Here is an 18,005-nt window from a genome sequence, read left to right as displayed (position 1 = left end):
GACTTTAGAGGTAGGATTAGTAATTAGAACTGGGCCTTGAGTTACAAATGGTGGTTAAGTTGAGTTTAGAATAGAATCAGAGTGTGGATAGGCAATGAAGTTAGTTTGGGTCAGAGAATAGGACATCAAGTTGGAGGGGAAAAAGCATGATATTGAGATCCTGGATCATCTGACAATGGCTTGTTTTTGTATTCCAGTGTCTAATTGCCTGGCACTGGTTGAGGCTCAGCTTCTTCACTATGGTGGACCCCAATGGCAATGAATCCAGTACCACATATTTTATTTTAATAGGCCTCCCAGGCTTGGAAGAAGCTCAGTTCTGGTTGGCCTTCCCCTTGTGCTCCCTCTACCTTATTGCTGTACTGGGTAACCTGACAATCATCTACATTGTGCGGACTGAGCACAGCCTACATGAACCCATGTATGTTTTTCTTTGCATGCTTTCTGGCCTTGACATCCTTATCTCCACTTCATCTATGCCCAAAATGATGGCCATCTTCTGGTTCAATTCCACTACCATCCAGTTTGATGCTTGTCTACTACAGATGTTTGCCATCCATTCTTTATCTGGCATGGAGTCCACGGTACTGCTGGCCATGGCCTTTGACCGCTATGTGGCCATTTGCCACCCACTACGCCATGCCACTGTACTAACATTGCCTCGTGTTATGAAGATTGGCATGGCTGCTGTGGTACGGGGTACTGCACTTATGGCACCCCTGCCTATTTTTATCAAAAGACTGCCTTTCTGCCACTCCAACATTCTTTCCCATTCCTACTGCCTACACCAAGATGTCATGAAGCTGGCTTGTGCTGACATCCGTGTCAATATCATCTATGGCCTCATTGTCATCATCTCTGCCATTGGCCTGGACTCACTTCTCATCTCTTTGTCATATCTACTTATCCTCAAGACTGTGTTGGGCTTGACACGTGAAGCCCAGGCAAAGGCATTTGGCACTTGTGTCTCTCATGTATGTGCTGTTTTCATATTCTATGTACCTTTCATTGGATTATCTATGGTGCACCGCTTTGGCAAGAGACATGACTCCTTCCTGCCCATCATTATGGCCAACACCTACCTACTTGTACCTCCTGTGCTCAACCCCATTGTTTATGGAGTCAAGACAAAGGAGATCCGGCAGCGTATCCTTCGTCTTTTCCATGTGACCACCCATACTTCAGATCCCTAGGTGTCAATGAAAACTTCCTTTTTACTCAGTTTTTCAATTCAGACTTTAATATCAACATTTTGGAAGACAGTATTAGGAAAAAAATCTTCCCTAGTAGAAACACAACTGATTCTTTAAATATGAAACTGGTTGGAGAATTTCTCTATAGGATAGGGGCAGAACTATATACTACTGATCCCCATTTTAAAATATTATTTTCCCTTTATAATTCTCTCTATATTAGAACCCTAAGGTAGTTGTAGCTGGAGGGTTATTATTTCCCATTTAACCATTTAGTACAGATCTCTAATTGCTTTCACTGATAGTCCTTAGCATTCTAAGTTGAAGATGGCATTCTAAGATGAAGATGGCACATCTTTGATTTTGATCAAAGGATTAAGCATGGCAAAGTAAAATAAACACAAGAGCATAATACAGTCAGATAATCTGGCTTAAAATTGTTATTTCTTCTTCAGAATGCCTAACCATATTGGATCCCAGGAAAAGAAATATAGCTTGATCTCCTTCTTCAAGATAATCTCCACAGAGAATAAATACTTTCTGTTCTTAAGAGGAGAATTAGAAATGGAACCTTGAAAAGACTAGTTACCTACAAAACTCTGTTTTGAGAGTTTTCACAGCTCATGGACACTTTTCTATGCTTATTTTCCTTATCAACTTTTTGATCTAGGCAGGAATATGATTAGTATCACTATTATGCTAGTGGGGAAACTGTTAACAGGGATCAGTGGATTATATGAGGTCACAAAGAATTGTCTTTTGATGCCCAATCCCATACTGTGGGGAGGGACTGTCAGAGAAATCCATGAGGTAGTAAGTTAGACATTTCCAGAGTCTTGTATTTTTTAGAGGAGGTATTTAATTTCCTTCCTAACTCATTTAGCATTGCATATAGGAATTTCCTGTTAATGTTGCTGATGGCTTTAATATTTGCCACCTACCTGGGTAGCAGCAGCAGAAGTATGTTTGGGTAATTCCCAAAAAGTAGCTAGTTTGGAAAATAGTGTGGTTAGAAGTGGAGGAACTCACTGAATACCTGGAGAGACACTTTATGGAGAAATGCAGTTGAGAACACCTAGAAGCTCATGTCAGAAATGGTGGGTCTCTCACAGACCAGGACCAAGAGCAGGAAGCATCATGAGGCTGAGCAAAGCCAGTGGCCCATGTGGCTAGCCAGAAATAAAGATTAGGACAAGCATGGCTCCAAAGAAACTGAGTAGCTCATATAAATGGACACCACATATCTCCTAGGCTCTGAATGGCCTGCCAGGGAAGCATTAGTGCTTGTAAAACAAGACTGTAGGAGAAGTGCTAGCTATATTTAGCATGAATATGGTCCCAGAGGTCTATGTATGAGCCTCATAAGGTAGACACGACACTTCTAGAAGGAAGCAGAATGGTAAGGAGAAGGTATGGGTACTATAGGAGTACAGTGGGAATAGACAGGGCAGAAATGAGACTACCACCCATGAGGGTGCCATAGCAGGTCCAAAGAGAGGTACATGAGTGTGAGAAGCAGGTAGTATAGTAGAAAGCATAGTACAGAGCCAGCCAGAAATTTCTGGCTATAGCTGGAAGATTGCTTGGTAGAGAGAGTATGGAGAGAACACATCTGATTTCTTGGACTGGAAACTGGATGATGAGAATTGTGAGCCATATGGAATCTGATATGCTCAGATGTGTGGTGGCCAGCAGGACTAGGAGTATAAACTAGAGTCAGTGCAGACTTTGGCTGTTTTAGATGGAAAAGTAGCCTCTTACCCAGTAGTACCCTGATACTGGGATTGAGAGAAAGAGAATGAAAGAGAAAGAGACAGATCCTCTTTCTTATTAGGAAAGCAGTATATGATCACTGTAAATAAACTTTTACACTCTCAAGATATAAATGTAAACTTATTACATTAAAAGACAAACACTGTTAGAATTTTGGTGATTATTTGTCCAGATTTTTGTTTTAAGTAGGTTCCATGCCCAGCATGGAGTCCAGCATGGAACCCAACTCGAGGCCTGAACCCACCACCTCAAGATCAAGACGAGCTGAAATCAACAACTGGATGCCTAATTAATTGAGCTTCTTGAGGCATGCTTCTCCAGATTTTTTATACATGTTTGTATGCATGCTTCTGTATGGACATACGATGAATGAATGTATGCATGCTTCTGTACGGACATATGATGAATACACTCATATGATGAGTGTATCTGTTTTATGTTTGAAAGCCTATTGGAGACGTGGATAATAAACAGATGAATCAGACACATTTTAATTTTTTTCTAAAGATGAAGCCACTAGATTTTAGAAGGGATTTCAAGTTTGTGATAGTTTATATGTTCAGGAAAAGTTTCATGGCTTTGATCTTAAGTGACATAGCCATTTTGTGAGTATAAACACACATACACCACCATCACCACCCCTACAACCACCTTATTTATGTAATTTCTTAATAAATACTAAATGCCAATTATAGAGACAAAACTATAGAAGGGCTCCTTTGACTTCTTTCTCACTTATTTCATGAATACTCACTGGGTCACCTGGAAGGGCCTAGAGTTAAGGACTAGAATGAGAGGGATTGGCTGCCACTTTTAGGAGATTTGGCTGGAAGTTACGGTCTGTTCTGGACAAAGTCCTTCATCATGTGCCTTTCACATGGGTATCTTTTTACCTTCCCCATTTCCTTTGTTTGGACATTGCTATCTCTTTCCCTACCATCTCAGCCACTTGGATCTTTGTTAGGTCTTGGAGAAGTCCGAATGATATTAGATCTCAGTCTATAAGTTACCCATTTTTTAGGTTTATTTAGAAATGTATCATAAACATGTTCGTGTTCTCCATTTTGACAACTAGTGCTCTAGTCCAGACAATCACCTCTTGCTTAGAGGATTGCTATATCTCCACATTTGTCTTCTTACCTTGAATATCTTTGGCATAGTCCTAAATCCCATGTAGTTTGCTGGAGTTTTTCCAAACACAATTCTGATTATCTTGCTCCCCTACTTAAAATCCACTGAGGGTCTTTTATTGCCTACCATATAGCATAACATTTTAGAATGACAGTAGGCCATTCTTTTTCACATTTACACCTGTTCACATCTTATTTTTTTCAGTGTAATATCTCTAATTTTTCCATATAGTATGTTTTTCAGTTACCAGCACTTGCTGTCAATGATTTCATTCACTTTTAAATCCTCTGTTTCACTATTTCCTTTGAACTACTTTTTGCCATTTTTTCTTTGCTGTAACACCTTAAATTTTTTTAAATCTTTACTTTTTAAATATTTTTTATTGGAGTTCGATTTGCCAACATATAGCATAACACCTAGTGCCTTCCTGTCAAGTGCTCCCCTAAGTGCCCATCACACAGTCACCCCATCCCCCCGCCCACCTCCCCTTCCACTAGCCCTCATTTGTTTCCAGAGTTAGGAATCTCTCATGTTCTGTCACCCTCTCTGACATTTCCCACTCATTTTCTCTCCTTTCCTCTTTAATCCCTTTCACTACTTTTTAATATTCTTATTATTTCAACTGAATTTTATTTATTTAGTTTTTTTTAATAAATTTATTTTTTATTGGTGTTCAATTTGCCAACATATAGAATAACACCAAGTGCTCATCCCATCAAGTGCCCCTTTCAGTGCCCATCACCCAGTCACCCCCACCTCCTGCCCACCTCCCTTTCCACCACCCCTAGTTCTTTCCCAGAGTTAGGAGTCTCTCAATTTCTATCTCCCTTTCTGATATTCCCCACTCATTTTCTCTCCTTTCCCCTTTATTCCCTTTCACTATTATTTATATTCCCCAAATGAATGAGAACATATAATGTTTGTCCTTCTCTGATTGACTTGTTTCACTCAGCATAATACCCTCCAGTTCCATCCACATCGAAGGAAATGGTGGACATTACTCTAAAGGCTGAGTAATATTCCATTGTATACATAAACCACATCTTCTTTATCCATTCATCTTTCAGTGGACACCGAGGCTCCTTCCACAGTTTGGCTATTGTGGACATTGTTGCTAGAAACATCGGGGTGCAGGTGTCCTGGCGTTTCATTGCATCTGTATCTTTGGGGTAAATCCCCAGCAGTGCAATTGCTGGGTCGTAGGGCAGATGTATTTTTAACTCTTTGAGGAACCTCCACACACCTTTCCAGAGTGGCTGCACCAGTTCACATTCCCACCAACAGTGCAGGAGGGTTCCCCTTTCTCCACATCCTCTCCAACATTTGTTGTTTCCTGCCTTGTTAATTTTCCCCATTCTCACTGGTGTGAGGTGGTATCTCATTGTGGTTTTGATTTGTATTTCCCTGATGGCAGGCAAGTGATGCGGAGCATTTCCTCATGTGCTTGTTGGCCATGTCTATGTCTTCCTCTGTGAGATTTCTGTTCATGTCTTTTGCCCATTTCATGATTGGATTGTTTGTTTCTTTGCTGTTGAGTTGAATAAGTTCTTTATAGATCTTGGAAACTAGCCCTTTATCTGATATGTCATTTGCAAATATCTTCTCCCATTCTGTAGGTTGTCTTTTAGTTTTGTTGACTGTATCTTTTGCTGTGCAAAAGCTTCTTATCTTGATGAAGTTCCAAAAATTCATTTTTGCTTTTTTTTCTCTTGCCTTCATGGATGAATCTTGCAAGAAGTTACTGTGGCCAAGTTCAAAAAGGGTGTTGCCTTTGTTCTCCTCTAGGATTTTGATGGAATCTTGTCTCAGCAATCAGACAACAAAAAGAAATCAAAGGCATTCAAATTGGCAAAGAAGAAGTCAAACTCTCCCCCTTTACCAATGACATGATACTCTACATAGAAAACCCAAAAGCCTCCGCCCCAAGATTGCTAGAACTCATACAGCAATTTGGCAGTGTGGCAGGATACAAAATCAATGCCCAGAAGTTAGTGGCATTTCTATACACTAACAATGTAACTGAGAAAAGAGAAATTAAGGAGTCAATCCCATTTGCAATTGCACCCAAAAGCATAACATACCTAGGAATAAACCTAACCAAAGAGCTAAAGGATCTATACCCTAAAAACTGCAGAACACTTCTGAAAGAAATTGAGGAAGACACAAAGAGATGGAAAAAGATTCCACGGTCATGGATTGGAAGAATTAATATTGTGAAAATGTCAATGTTACCCAGGGCAATTTACACGTTTAATGCAATCCCTATTAAAATACCATGGACTTTCTTCACAGAGTTGGAACAAATTATTTTAAGAGTTGTGTGGAAAAAAAAAAGAGTTGTGTGGAATCAGAAAACACCCCAAATAGCCAGGGGAATATTAAAAAAGAAAACCATAGCTGGAGGCATCACAATGCCAGATTTCAGTTTGTACTATAAAGCTGTGTTCATCAAGACAGTGTGGTACTGGCATAAAAACAGACACAGAGATCAATGGAACAGAATAGAGAATCCAGAAGTAGACCCTCAACCTATGGTCAACTAATATTCGATAAAGGAGGAAAGACTATCCACTGGAAAAAAGATAGTCTCTTCCATAAATGGTGCTGGGAAAATTGGACATCCACATGCAGAAGAATGAAACTGGACCACTCTCTTGCACCATACAGAAAGATAAACTCAAAATGGATGAAAGATCTTAATGTGAGGCAAGTATCCATTCATCTTTTGATGGACCCTGATGCTCTTTCCACAGTTTGGCTATTGTGGACATTGCTGCTATAAACATTGGGGTGCAGGTGTCCTGCCATTTCACTGCATCTGTATCTTTGGGGTAAAACCTCAGCAGTGCAATTACCGGGTCGTAGGGCAGATCTATTTTTAACTCTTGGAGAAACCTCCACACAGTTTTCCAGAGTGGCTGTACCAGTTCACATTCCCACCAACAGTGCAGGAGGGTTCCCCTTTCTCCACATCCTCTCCAACATTTGTTGTTTCCTGTCTTGTTAATTTTCACCTTTCTCACTGGTGTGAGGTGGTATCTTATTGTGGTTTTGATTTGTATTTCACCTGGGGCCAGTGATACGGAGCATTTTCTCATGTGTTTGTTGGCCATGTCTATGTCTTCCTCTGTGAAATTTCTGTTCATGTCTTTTGCCCATTTCATGATTGGATTGTTTGTTTCTTCGGTGTTGAGTTTAATAAGATCTTTATAAGATCTTGGAAACTAGCCCTTTATCTGATACGTCATTTGCAAATATCTTCTCCCATTTTGTAGGTTGTCTTTTAGTTTTGTTGACTGTTTCTTTTGTTGTACAGAAGCTTTTTATCTTGATGAAGTCCCAAAAATTCATTTTTGCTTTTGTTTGTCTTGCCTTCATGGATGAATCTTGCAAGAATTTACTGTGGCCAAGTTCAAAAAGGGTGTTGCCTGTGTTGTCCTCTAGGATTTTGATGGAATCTTATCTCACATTTAGATCTTTCATCCATTTTGAGTTGATCTTTGTGTATGGTGAAAGAGAGTGGTCTAGTTTCATTCTTCTGCATGTGGATGTCCAATTTTCCCAGCACCATTTATTGAAGAGACTGTCCTTTTTCCAGTGGATACTCTTTCCTGTTTTGTGGAATATTAGTTGACCCTAGAGTTGAGGGGCCATTTCTGGATCCTCTATTCTGTTTCATTGATCTATGTGTCTGTTTTTATGCCAGTTTCACACTGTCTTGATGAACACAGCTTTGTAGTACAACCTGAAATCTGGCATTGTGATGCCCCTAGCTCGGGTTTCTTTTTCCATATTCCCCTGGCTATTCAGGGTCTTTTCTGATTCTACACAAATCTTAAGATGACTTGTTCCAACTCTCTGAAGAAAGTCCATGGTATTTTAATAGGGATTGCATTAAACATGTAAATTGCCCTGGTAACATTGATATTTTCACAATGTTAATTCTTCCAATCCATGAGCATGGAAATTTTTTCCATCTCTTTGTGTCTTCCTCAATTTCTTTCAGAAGTGTTCTGTAGTTTTTAGGGTATAGATCCTTTAGCTCTTTGGTTAGGCTTATTCCTAGGTATGTTATGCTTTTGGGTGCAATTGTAAATGGATTGACTCCTTAATTTCTCTTTCCTCAGTTACATTGTTAGTGTATAGAAATGCCACTGATTTCTGGGCATTGATTTTGTATCCTGCCACACTCCTGAATTGCTGTCTGAATTCTAGCAATCTTGGGGGGGAGTCTTTTGGGTTGTATATGTACAGTATCATGTCATTGGTAAAGAGGGAGAGTTTGATTTCTTTGCCAATCTGAATACCTTTGATTTCTTTTTGTTGCCTGATTGCTGAAGCTAGGACTTCTAGTACCATGCTGAAGAGCAGTGGTGAAAGTGGACATCCCTGTCGTGTTACTGATCTTAGGGGAAAGACTCCCAGTGTTTCCCCATTGAGAATGATATTTGCTGTGGGCTTTTCTTAGATGGCTTTTAAGATGCTGAGGAATGTCCCCTGTATCCATACACTCTGAAGAGTTTTGATCAGGAATGGATGCCGTATTTTGTCAAATGCTTTCTCTGCATCTAATCAGAGGATCTTGTTTTTTGTCTTGTGATATGATCTATCACATTGATTGCTTTACAAGTGTTGAGCCAGCCTTGCATCCCAGGGATAAATCCCACTTGGTCATGGTGAATAATATTTTTAATGTATTGTTGGACCCTGTTGGCTGGCATCTTGTTGAGAATTTTTGCATCTGTGTTCATCAGGGGTATTAGTCTCTAATTCTCCTTTTTGGTCGGGTCTTTGTCTGGTTTTGGAATTAAGGTGATGCTGGCCTCATAAAACGAGTTTGGAAGTATTCTGTCTCTTTCTATCCCTCGGAAAAGCTTAAGTAGAATAGGTATTTTTTCTTCTTTAAACATTTGATAGTATTCCCCTGGGAAGCCATCTTGCCCTGGACTTTTGTGTCTTTGGAGGTTTTTGATGACTGCTTCAATTTCTTCCCTGGTTACTGGCCTGTTCAGCTTTTTTATTTCTTCCTTTTTTTTAAATAATAAATTTATTTTTTATTGGTGTTCAATTTGCCAACATACAGAATAACACCCAGTGCTCAGCCTGTTAATTCCCCCCTCAGTGCCTGCCACCCAGTCTCCCCCACCCCACACCCTCCTCCCCTTCCACCACCCCTAGTTTGTTTCCCAGAGTTAGGAGTCTTCCATGTTTTGTCCCCTTTCTGATATTTCCTGTTTCGGTTTTGGTAGTTTTTGGTTTTCCAGAAATGCATCCATTTCTTCTAGATGGCCTAATTTATTGGCATATAGCTGCTCATAATATGTTATTAAAATCATTCATATTTCCTTGGTATTGGTTGTGATCTCTCCTTTCATTCATGATTTTATTGAGTCTTTTCTCTTTTGTTTTTAATAAGACTGGCTAATGGTTTATCTAATTAATTCTTTTAAAGCACCAACTCCTCGTTTTGCTGCTCTGTTCTACAGTTCTTCTGGTCTCTATTTCATTGAGTTCTGCTCGAATCTTTATTAACCCTCTTCTGCTTGTTGTAGGTTTTATTTGCTGTTCTTTGTTCAGTTCCTTTAGGTGCAAGGTTAACTTGTGTATTTGAGTTTTTTTTTCTGATTTTTTGAGGGATGCTTGTATTGTGATGTATTTCCCTTTTAGGGCTGCTTTTCTTGTATCCCAATGATTTTAAACCGTTGTATCTTCATTTTCATTAGTTTCAATGAATCTTTTAAATTTTTCTCTAATTTCCTGGTTGACCCTTTCATCTTTTAGTGGGATGCTCTTTTACCTCCACGTGTTTGAGTTACCTCCAAATTTCTTCTTGTGATTTATTTCAAGTTTCAAAGCATTATGGTCTGAAAATTTGCAGGGGTCAATCCTAATCTTTTGGTATCCTTTGGGACCTGATTTGTGACCCATTATGTGGTCTATTTTGGAGAAAGTTCCTCGTGCACTTGAGAAAAATGTGTATTCAGTTGTGTTTGGGTGGAAAGTTCTGTAAATATCTGTGAAATCCATCTGGTCCAATGTATCATTTAAAGCTCTAGTTTCTTTGGAGCTGTTCTTAGAATATCTGTTATTTGCAGAAAGTGCTGTGTTGAAGTCTCCCAGTATTAGTGTATTATTATATAAGTATGTCTTTACCTTGGTTATTAATTTATTGATATACTTGGCAGCTCGCACATTACGGGCAAAAATATTCATGACTGTTAGGTCCTCTTGTTGGATAGATCCTTTAAGTATGATATAGTGTCCTTCTTCATCTCTTACTACAGTCTTTGGTATAAACTTTAATTTATCTTATATGAGAATCGCTATCCCTGCTTTCTTTTGAAGACCATTTGAATGGTAAATGGTTCTCCAACCTTTATCTTTCAGGCTGGAGGTGTCCTTACTTCTAAAATGAGTCTCTTGTTGACAGCAAATAGATGGGTTTTACTTTTGTGTCCAGTCTGAAACCCTGCATCTTTTGATGGGATCATTTAGCCTATTCATGTTCAGAGTTACTATTGAAAGATATGAATTTAGTGTCATCTTAATACCTATTCAGCCCCTATTTTTGTGGATTATTTCTTTGGGCTTCTTCTTTATTTTACAGAGTCCCCCTTAATATTCCTTGCAGAGCTGGTTTGGTGGTCACATATTATTTCAGTTTCTGCCTATCTTGGAAGCTCTTTATCTCTCCTATTCTGAATGAGAGCCTTGCTGGATAAAGTATTCTTGGATGCATATTCTTCTCATTTAGGACCTTGAATATGTCTTGACATTTATCCTGCCAGCTCTTTTGGCCTGTGTGGTCTCTTTGGAAAGGTCTGCTATGAATCTAATATTTCTCCCCATATAAGTTAGGGATCTCTTGTCTCTTGCTGCTTTAAGGATTTTCTCTTTATCTTTGGAATTTACAAGTTTCACTATTAAATGTTGAGGTGTTGAACAGTTTTTATTGTTTTTTTGGGGGGGAGGAACCTCTCTATCTCCTGGATCTGAATGCCTATTTCCCTCCCCAAGTTAGGGAAGTTCTCAGCTATGATTTGTTCATATATGCTTTCTGGTCCTCTGTCCCTTTCGACACCCTTGGGAACCCCAATTAAACATAGATTTTTCCTTCTGAGACTGTCATTTATTTCCCTTAACCTATCCTCATGGTCTTTTAATTGTTTTTCTCTTTTTTCCTCAGCTTCCTTCCTTGCCATCAACTTGTCTTCTGTGTCACTCACTCGTTCTTCTACCTCGTTAACCCTCATCATTAGGACCTCCAGTTTGGATTGCATCTCATTTAATTGATTTTTAATTTCGGCCTGATTAGATCTAAATTCTGCAGTCATGGAGTCTCTTGCATCCTTTATGCTTTTTTCCAGAGCGACCAGTAGCTTTTTTTTTTAATTGGAGTTCAATTTGCCAACATATAGCATTACACTCAGTCCTCATCCCATCAAGTGCCTCCCTCAATGGACGTCACCCAGTCACCCCCACCCCCTGCTTACCTCCCCTTCCACCACCCCTTTTTCATTTCCCAGAGTTAGGAGTCTCTCATGTTCTGTCTCCCTTTCTGATATTTCCCACTCATTTTTTCTCCTTTCCCCTTTATTCCCTTTCACTATTTTTTATATTCCCCAAATGAACGAGACCATATAATGTTTGTCCTTCTCCTATTGACTTATTTCACTCAGCATAATACCCTCCACTTCCATCCACGTCAAAGCGAATGGTGGGTATTTGTCGATTCTAATAGCTCAGTAATATTCCATTGTATACATAGACCACATATTCTTTATCCATTCATCTTTTGATGGACACTGAGGCTCCTTCCACAGTTTGGCTATTGTGGACATTGTTGCTAGAAACATCAGGGTGCAGGTGTCCTGGCATTTCATTGCATCTGTATCTTTGGGGTAAATCCCCAGCAGTGCAATTGCTGGGTAATAGGGAAGATCTATTTTTCACTCTTTGAGGAACCTCCACACAGTTTTCCAGAGTGGCTACACCAGTTCACATTCCCAGCAACAGTGCAGCAGGTTTCGCCTTTCTCCACATCCTCTCCAACATTTGTGGTTTCCTGTCTTGTTAATTTTCCCCATTCTCACTGGTGTGAGGTGGTATCTCATTGTGGTTTTGATTTGTATTTCCCTGATGGCCAGTGATGCGGAGCATTTTCTCATGTGCTTGTTGGCCATGTCTATGTCTTCCTCTGTGAGATTTCTGTTCATGTCTTTTGCCCATTTTGTGATTGGATTGTTTGTTTCTTTGGTGTTGAGTTTAATAAGTTCTTTATAGATCTTGGAAACTAGCCATTTATCTGATATGTCATTTGCAAATATCTTCTCCCATTCTGTAGGTTGTCTTTTAGTTTTGTTGACTGTATCCTTTGCTGTGCAAAAGCTTCTTATCTTGATGAAGTCCCAATAGTTTATTTTTGCTTTTGTTTCTTTTGCCTTAGTGGATGTATCTTGCAAGAAGTTACTGTGGCTGAGTTCAAAAAGGGTGTTGCCTGTGTTGTCCTCTAGGATTTTGATGAAATCTTGTCTCACATTTAGATCTTTCATCCATTTTGAGTTTCTCTTTGTGTATGGTGAAAGAGAGTGGTCTAGTTTCATTCTTCTGCATGTGGATGTCCAATTTTCCCAGCACCATTTATTGAAGAGACTGTCTTTCTTCTTTCTATTCTTTTATTATCTCTCTTCTTCTTTAGGATTCCTGGCCTTTTATTTTTTACTACTTTGTTTTAAATTTTGTTTTACACGTTTGTGGTCCTTTTTTTTTCATTTCTTTCTGATCTAAGTTTCCAATATCTGGCCTCTTACTTGGCAGAATCACCTAGGGTGAAATATATTTAGGTCGTGGTTGATATTCTTGATGCAGCCCACTATACAGCCACTCTGCACTGAGCAAAATGGCTAGAAAGAAGAACTTGCGACAAAAGAAAGAATCATAAACAGAACAGAGAAAGTTCTTGGCACAGCAGTGCTGGAAAGCTCCAGGGAAGGCCTGCTGGGCGTATTCTCAGGTGTGTGCCCTCGGGGAGGTGCCCTGCCCCCTGCTGGTGCTGGGCTCAGTGGGAGTTGTTTTCCCCATGAGGCCTCTGTTCCCTGGCGGCCCCGCTCCGTCCCAGGCACAGGGTGACACCAGGAGGAACAACTCCACTGGCAGCGGCCAGGTCTCCATCCCTGGAGTCAGCTTCTGCAATGACTACCGCAGTCTCCCAGTCTGCACTGTCCTGGATGCTCCGAGGGCGGGAGGCACTGACCTGACCAGCTTGGGGGGCCCAGCGGCAGGAGAGTCCTTGCTGTCCTGTGCCCTTCCCGCCTCCGCCTGCCCCTGGGGAGTGCAGGATCCTGGGCTGTGTCCCCCATGCCCTGGGATCCGGAGCCTGTGCTGCTGGAATCGCGCTCTCTGGCCATGGCTCCCGAAGGCAGCAGGGTGCAGCCTCCTCCTCCTGGAGCCCCGGCGGACCGACCATCTGCTCCCGAGGCCCTGCTGGTGCGTGCTCCCACGCTTTACCGAGATTGCCCTTGGTGTGTGGTGCGCTCTCCCCAGGGGCGCACTTCTATTATTGATTCTGGGAGACTGGAGGCTCCACTGCCCCTCCTGCGATTCTCCTCAATTTCCCTGCTAAGTGCCTTAATGTCCGGGAAGAATGTTTTAAAGTTCCTGCTTCTCTAGGACTGGGCCTTCCTGTCCCTGAGTCGGGCCTTAGCCTGGCTCCTCTTCGTGGGGGGGGGGGGGGCTCCTCCCCCACTGGATTCTTTTGTTACCACCCCCCCCCCCGCCTTCCTACCTTGTTAGAAGCAAAAACCCTTCTCTGTAGCGTTCTAGCTATTCTCTCTTTAAATCTCAGGTCGAATTCATAGGTTTTCAGGATGATTTTAAAGTAATCTAGGTACATTGGTGGGGCCAGGTGAGTTGAGGCACCTACTCCTCCACCATCTTGCCCCTCAAACCGCATTCTGTAACACGTTATAAAATGAAGCTGTTTATCATTTTTGGGGGGCCAAAAGAAGCCTTTTCCCTTCATTGCCCCCAGACCTCTTGGCTCATACTTTAAAACAGGACCATTTACGGTTCAGAAAAGTTTGGGTGAGACTTCTGCGTCATACTTGTTCATATTAATAAGATATCCAATATTTAATTTTATTAAGTTGAGATAAGACTCTCTTGGGTGCAATGAACATACATGTGAAGGTTTAACCCTCACTTGTTTGTCTTTAAGATAGACCGAATTTAGGAAATGACCATGTTATACCATTGGTTTAGGATCTCAGAGTTGATGTTTATTGTTTATCTCTTAAGGTACAGTAGTCCCCTCTTATCCACAGGGGATACATTCCAAAACCATCAGTGGTTGCTGGAAACTGCAGATAATATTGAACTTTATATATATTGTTCTGTTTTTTCTATATATACATACCTATACATACCTAGGTTTGATTTATAAATTAGGTACCATATGAGATTAGCAACATAATTAATAATAAAATAGAACAATTATAATGTACCATAATAAAAGTTATGTGAATGTGGTGTCTCTTACTCAAAATATCTTATTGTGTCATACTCACCTTTATTCTTGTGATGATGTGAGATGATAAAGTGTCTACAAGATGAGATGAAGTGAGGTGATTGATACAGGCATTATAATGTAGAATTAGGCAACTATTGACTTTCTGATGATGTGTCTGAATGTTATGTCTGCTTCCAGACTGTGGTTGACTGCAGATAACTGAAGCTATGGAAAGTGAAACCATGGGTAAGGTGGGGGTAGTAGCTTCTTGTCCATTCCCCTGACATCTCATAACATTCTTTATGTTAGACTTGATCCAAAGAGAATGAAACTAATGGGGAATCAGATTGGAGTCTGCCTTTTCCACTCCTGTGGAAGCTAATGGGGGTGTTAGACTTCAGCATGGAAACTGGTAGGCAAGGGAGTCTCTTGGAAAAATGGACATTCCTGAGAAAGGTTACAGGAAGAGTTAGTGCTGCGGCAGGTGGCACCATATCACCATGTCATGAGCCAGCATCAACTAATTAACACATTTATGTATTTACTTATTCAGCATAAAGTAAGAACTATTTTTGGGGGGGGGGGGGTTTAAACCAATACAGAAGAATAAGACAGAGAACCTGACCTTAGGGAGCTTTCATTTACTACATATTCTCTTAGCAATAACCATGTGGGCTTTTTCCTTGACCCCAAAGTATCCTTTATAATATCTGTCACTTAGAGCAGAATTGAGGTGGATGAAAGTACACTTTAAATCATAGGTTCCAGGGTAGTTTGTATAGGAAGTAGATCTGCTTTTCTTCCAGAGTCTTCTTCCCAGACATGTCCAGAGCCCTAATTTACTTCTGAACCCATTTCCTCCTCTTCCTTTTCTTATTCTTCCTTTCATCTTTTTCCCCACCATAATAATAATTATTTTAAAAATTAATTTATTTATTCATGACAGAGAGAGAGATATTGAGAGAAAGGCAGAGACACAGGCAGAGGGAGAAGCATGCTCCATGCAGGAAGCCTGACATGGGCCTCGATCCCAGGTATCCAGGATCACACCCTAGGCTTAAGGCCGCACTAACCTGCTGAGCCACCGGGGCTGCCTTCCCCCACCATAATTTCTAGGAAATCTGTTCCCTCCCTTTATTTTTAAGCTGTTCTTGTGAGTTATTTTATGTTAAAATATAGACATAAATTTAGAGAGAAGCCACACTTTCAAAGGTAAGAAGTATGGAATTTGGGAGGTCTAGTGAAAATCAGAAGAAGTATCTTTAGAAAAGATGAGTGATGGGAAAGAAGACTCTAAGAAAGAGTGAAAGATGTATCACCCTTTCTTGATCCAGACTTAGGATGTTTTAGGTCTTTCAAGAAATTTTCCATCTCATCTAAGTTGTGAAATTTATTAGCATAATATTTCTCATAATCCTTTTAATATCTGCAGCATCTGTAGTGAGGTCACCACTCTCATTCCTAGTATTGATAATTTGTGTCTTCTCTCTCTTTTTTTCTTTTCTGTTCAGTTTGGCTGGAGGCTTATCAGTCTTAATTCTTTTCTCAATAAAATAGATTTTGAGTTCATTGATTTTCTTTATTGTTTCCTTTTTTGTTGATTTTTCTCTATTATTTTCTTTCTTCTGCTTATATTGCTTTTAACTTCCTCTTCTTTTTCTAGATTCTTAAGGTGGAAGCTGAAGTTACTGGGATATTTTTTCTTATATAGGTCCTGTACTGCTATACATTTCCTTCTAAGTACTGCTTCAGCCTGCATATCACAAATTCAATATATTTCATTTTCATTCAGTTCAAAAAATTAGTAATTCCCCATTTCATTTTTGCTTTGACCTATAGTTATTGTAGATTCTGTGTCCAGGAGGTCTGGCATAAGGCTCAGAAAGCTATAAATTTAAAAACACTCCATAAATGATTCTTATAGTTAGCAAGATTTGGGAGTCACCAGCTAAGATGGGAAGTATGAGATGGCAGATGGAGATAACATTGGCCATTTGAGGATGACTGGTAGCTGATGAGAGATCCTTCAGGACTGCAGTTTATTTGAGGTATTGTGTGGTATGGAACAAAAAGACAATCTGGCTATAAAAGCATAGGAATCAGCTCTGCTTCTAAGGGTGCTATTTCCAAGGCTTAACAGGTTTTGTCTTCAGTATGATGTGAAAACAGTCTTAACCAAGAAATTCAAGTAACAACCTCTGAAACATGATCTTCTATGTGATTGAGATTCATTTTGCTTCTCAATCTTTAGGTTCCCTGATAGGTATTCCCACAACACACTTCCTTTTTCTCTTGTAACACTCATTATGTTTGGGAAATGCTTATTTAATACAGTATTTGCTACTGAGTTGTATGTGAATTTATGAGGACACGGTTTCATTGAACCCCTTTATCATTGCATCCTTAGCATTCCACGGTGTACCTGGGTCACAGTAGGTGCTTATGACAGACATTGACTGTTGTTCCCCAGACCTAATTCCTCCCCATCCTGGACACACAGAGAGGCATTTTCCAGCCTCCTGTGAGTTGAGTATGATTGAATTCTAGCCATTATTTTCAATGTGAGTGGAAGTGACATGTGCCTCTTCTAGGCTTGGCTTGAAAACCCTTCTCTGTGCATTCTTCCATGTTGGTATCACATGTGACTTGGGAACCCAAGTAAACCACCAGCAGCCTGAGTTACTAAAAAGTTATGTAGAGCCACACCTTTCTCCCACCAACCTATATTTGCACCAGTTGAATAGATGAAAACTCAATGTGTCAAGTCTCTGAACTTATTTTTGTTGTTCTTAGTTTAGCCTTGTAAATACAACACTGAATAAATAGTTATTGAATAAATAGCTTAGAAACTAATGAAAATAAAACCTGGAAAGTGAGGAACTAAGGTTAGATTGCTATTTATCCTGCCAGAGAAGACATTGGAAGTTTGACTTTATCAATTTAATGTAAGGAAACTTAGATTATTGTTCCTTCTCTCTCTTGGTCATTCAAACCTACCATCTCAATCACTTCTCACATTCATTATTCATTATGCTCAAGTCTCTTCCATATTAAAAGCAACAAGTATAAATCTGCCCAGATCCTGTTTCTCTTTTTTTTCTTAGCCAGATCTCTTAGAGAAGTTATCTATAACTTATCTCCATGTATTCATCTTTTATCTAACTCTTCCATTCCTCCAGTATAACTTTAGCCTCAAACTACCAAAGAGCATTTACTATCATCATTAACTATCTCTGTGTATCTAATATTTTAAGTCCTTATCTTCCTTGGCTTCTCAACAACATTCAACACAATTTAACCACTCTCTCTTTCTTGATACATTTTCTTCCTTTGGCCTCCATGACATCACACTAATGGCTTTCCTGTAATCTCATTTAGTACTTCCAAGTTTCCTTTGCTGT

The 18,005-nt window shown here is 39.9% G+C and overlaps 1 protein-coding gene across 1 annotated transcript; it reads left to right on the top strand.

Moving 5' to 3' along the window:
- Positions 1 to 203: 203 nt before the first annotated feature.
- On the top strand, positions 204 to 1,193 carry LOC112928593 (olfactory receptor 51E1). The gene has a single exon (XM_026010402.2). It carries the CDS (start codon positions 240 to 242, stop codon positions 1,191 to 1,193), a length of 954 nt encoding a protein of 317 aa, XP_025866187.1. The 5' UTR covers positions 204 to 239.
- The last annotated feature ends 16,812 nt before the right edge of the window (positions 1,194 to 18,005 follow it).

This window comes from Vulpes vulpes, chromosome 11 (genome assembly GCF_048418805.1).
Source record: "Vulpes vulpes isolate BD-2025 chromosome 11, VulVul3, whole genome shotgun sequence".
Classification (NCBI taxonomy): domain Eukaryota; kingdom Metazoa; phylum Chordata; class Mammalia; order Carnivora; family Canidae; genus Vulpes; species Vulpes vulpes.
Note: the sequence above shows the minus strand (reverse complement) of the source record. Positions and strands in the feature narration are given on the sequence as shown.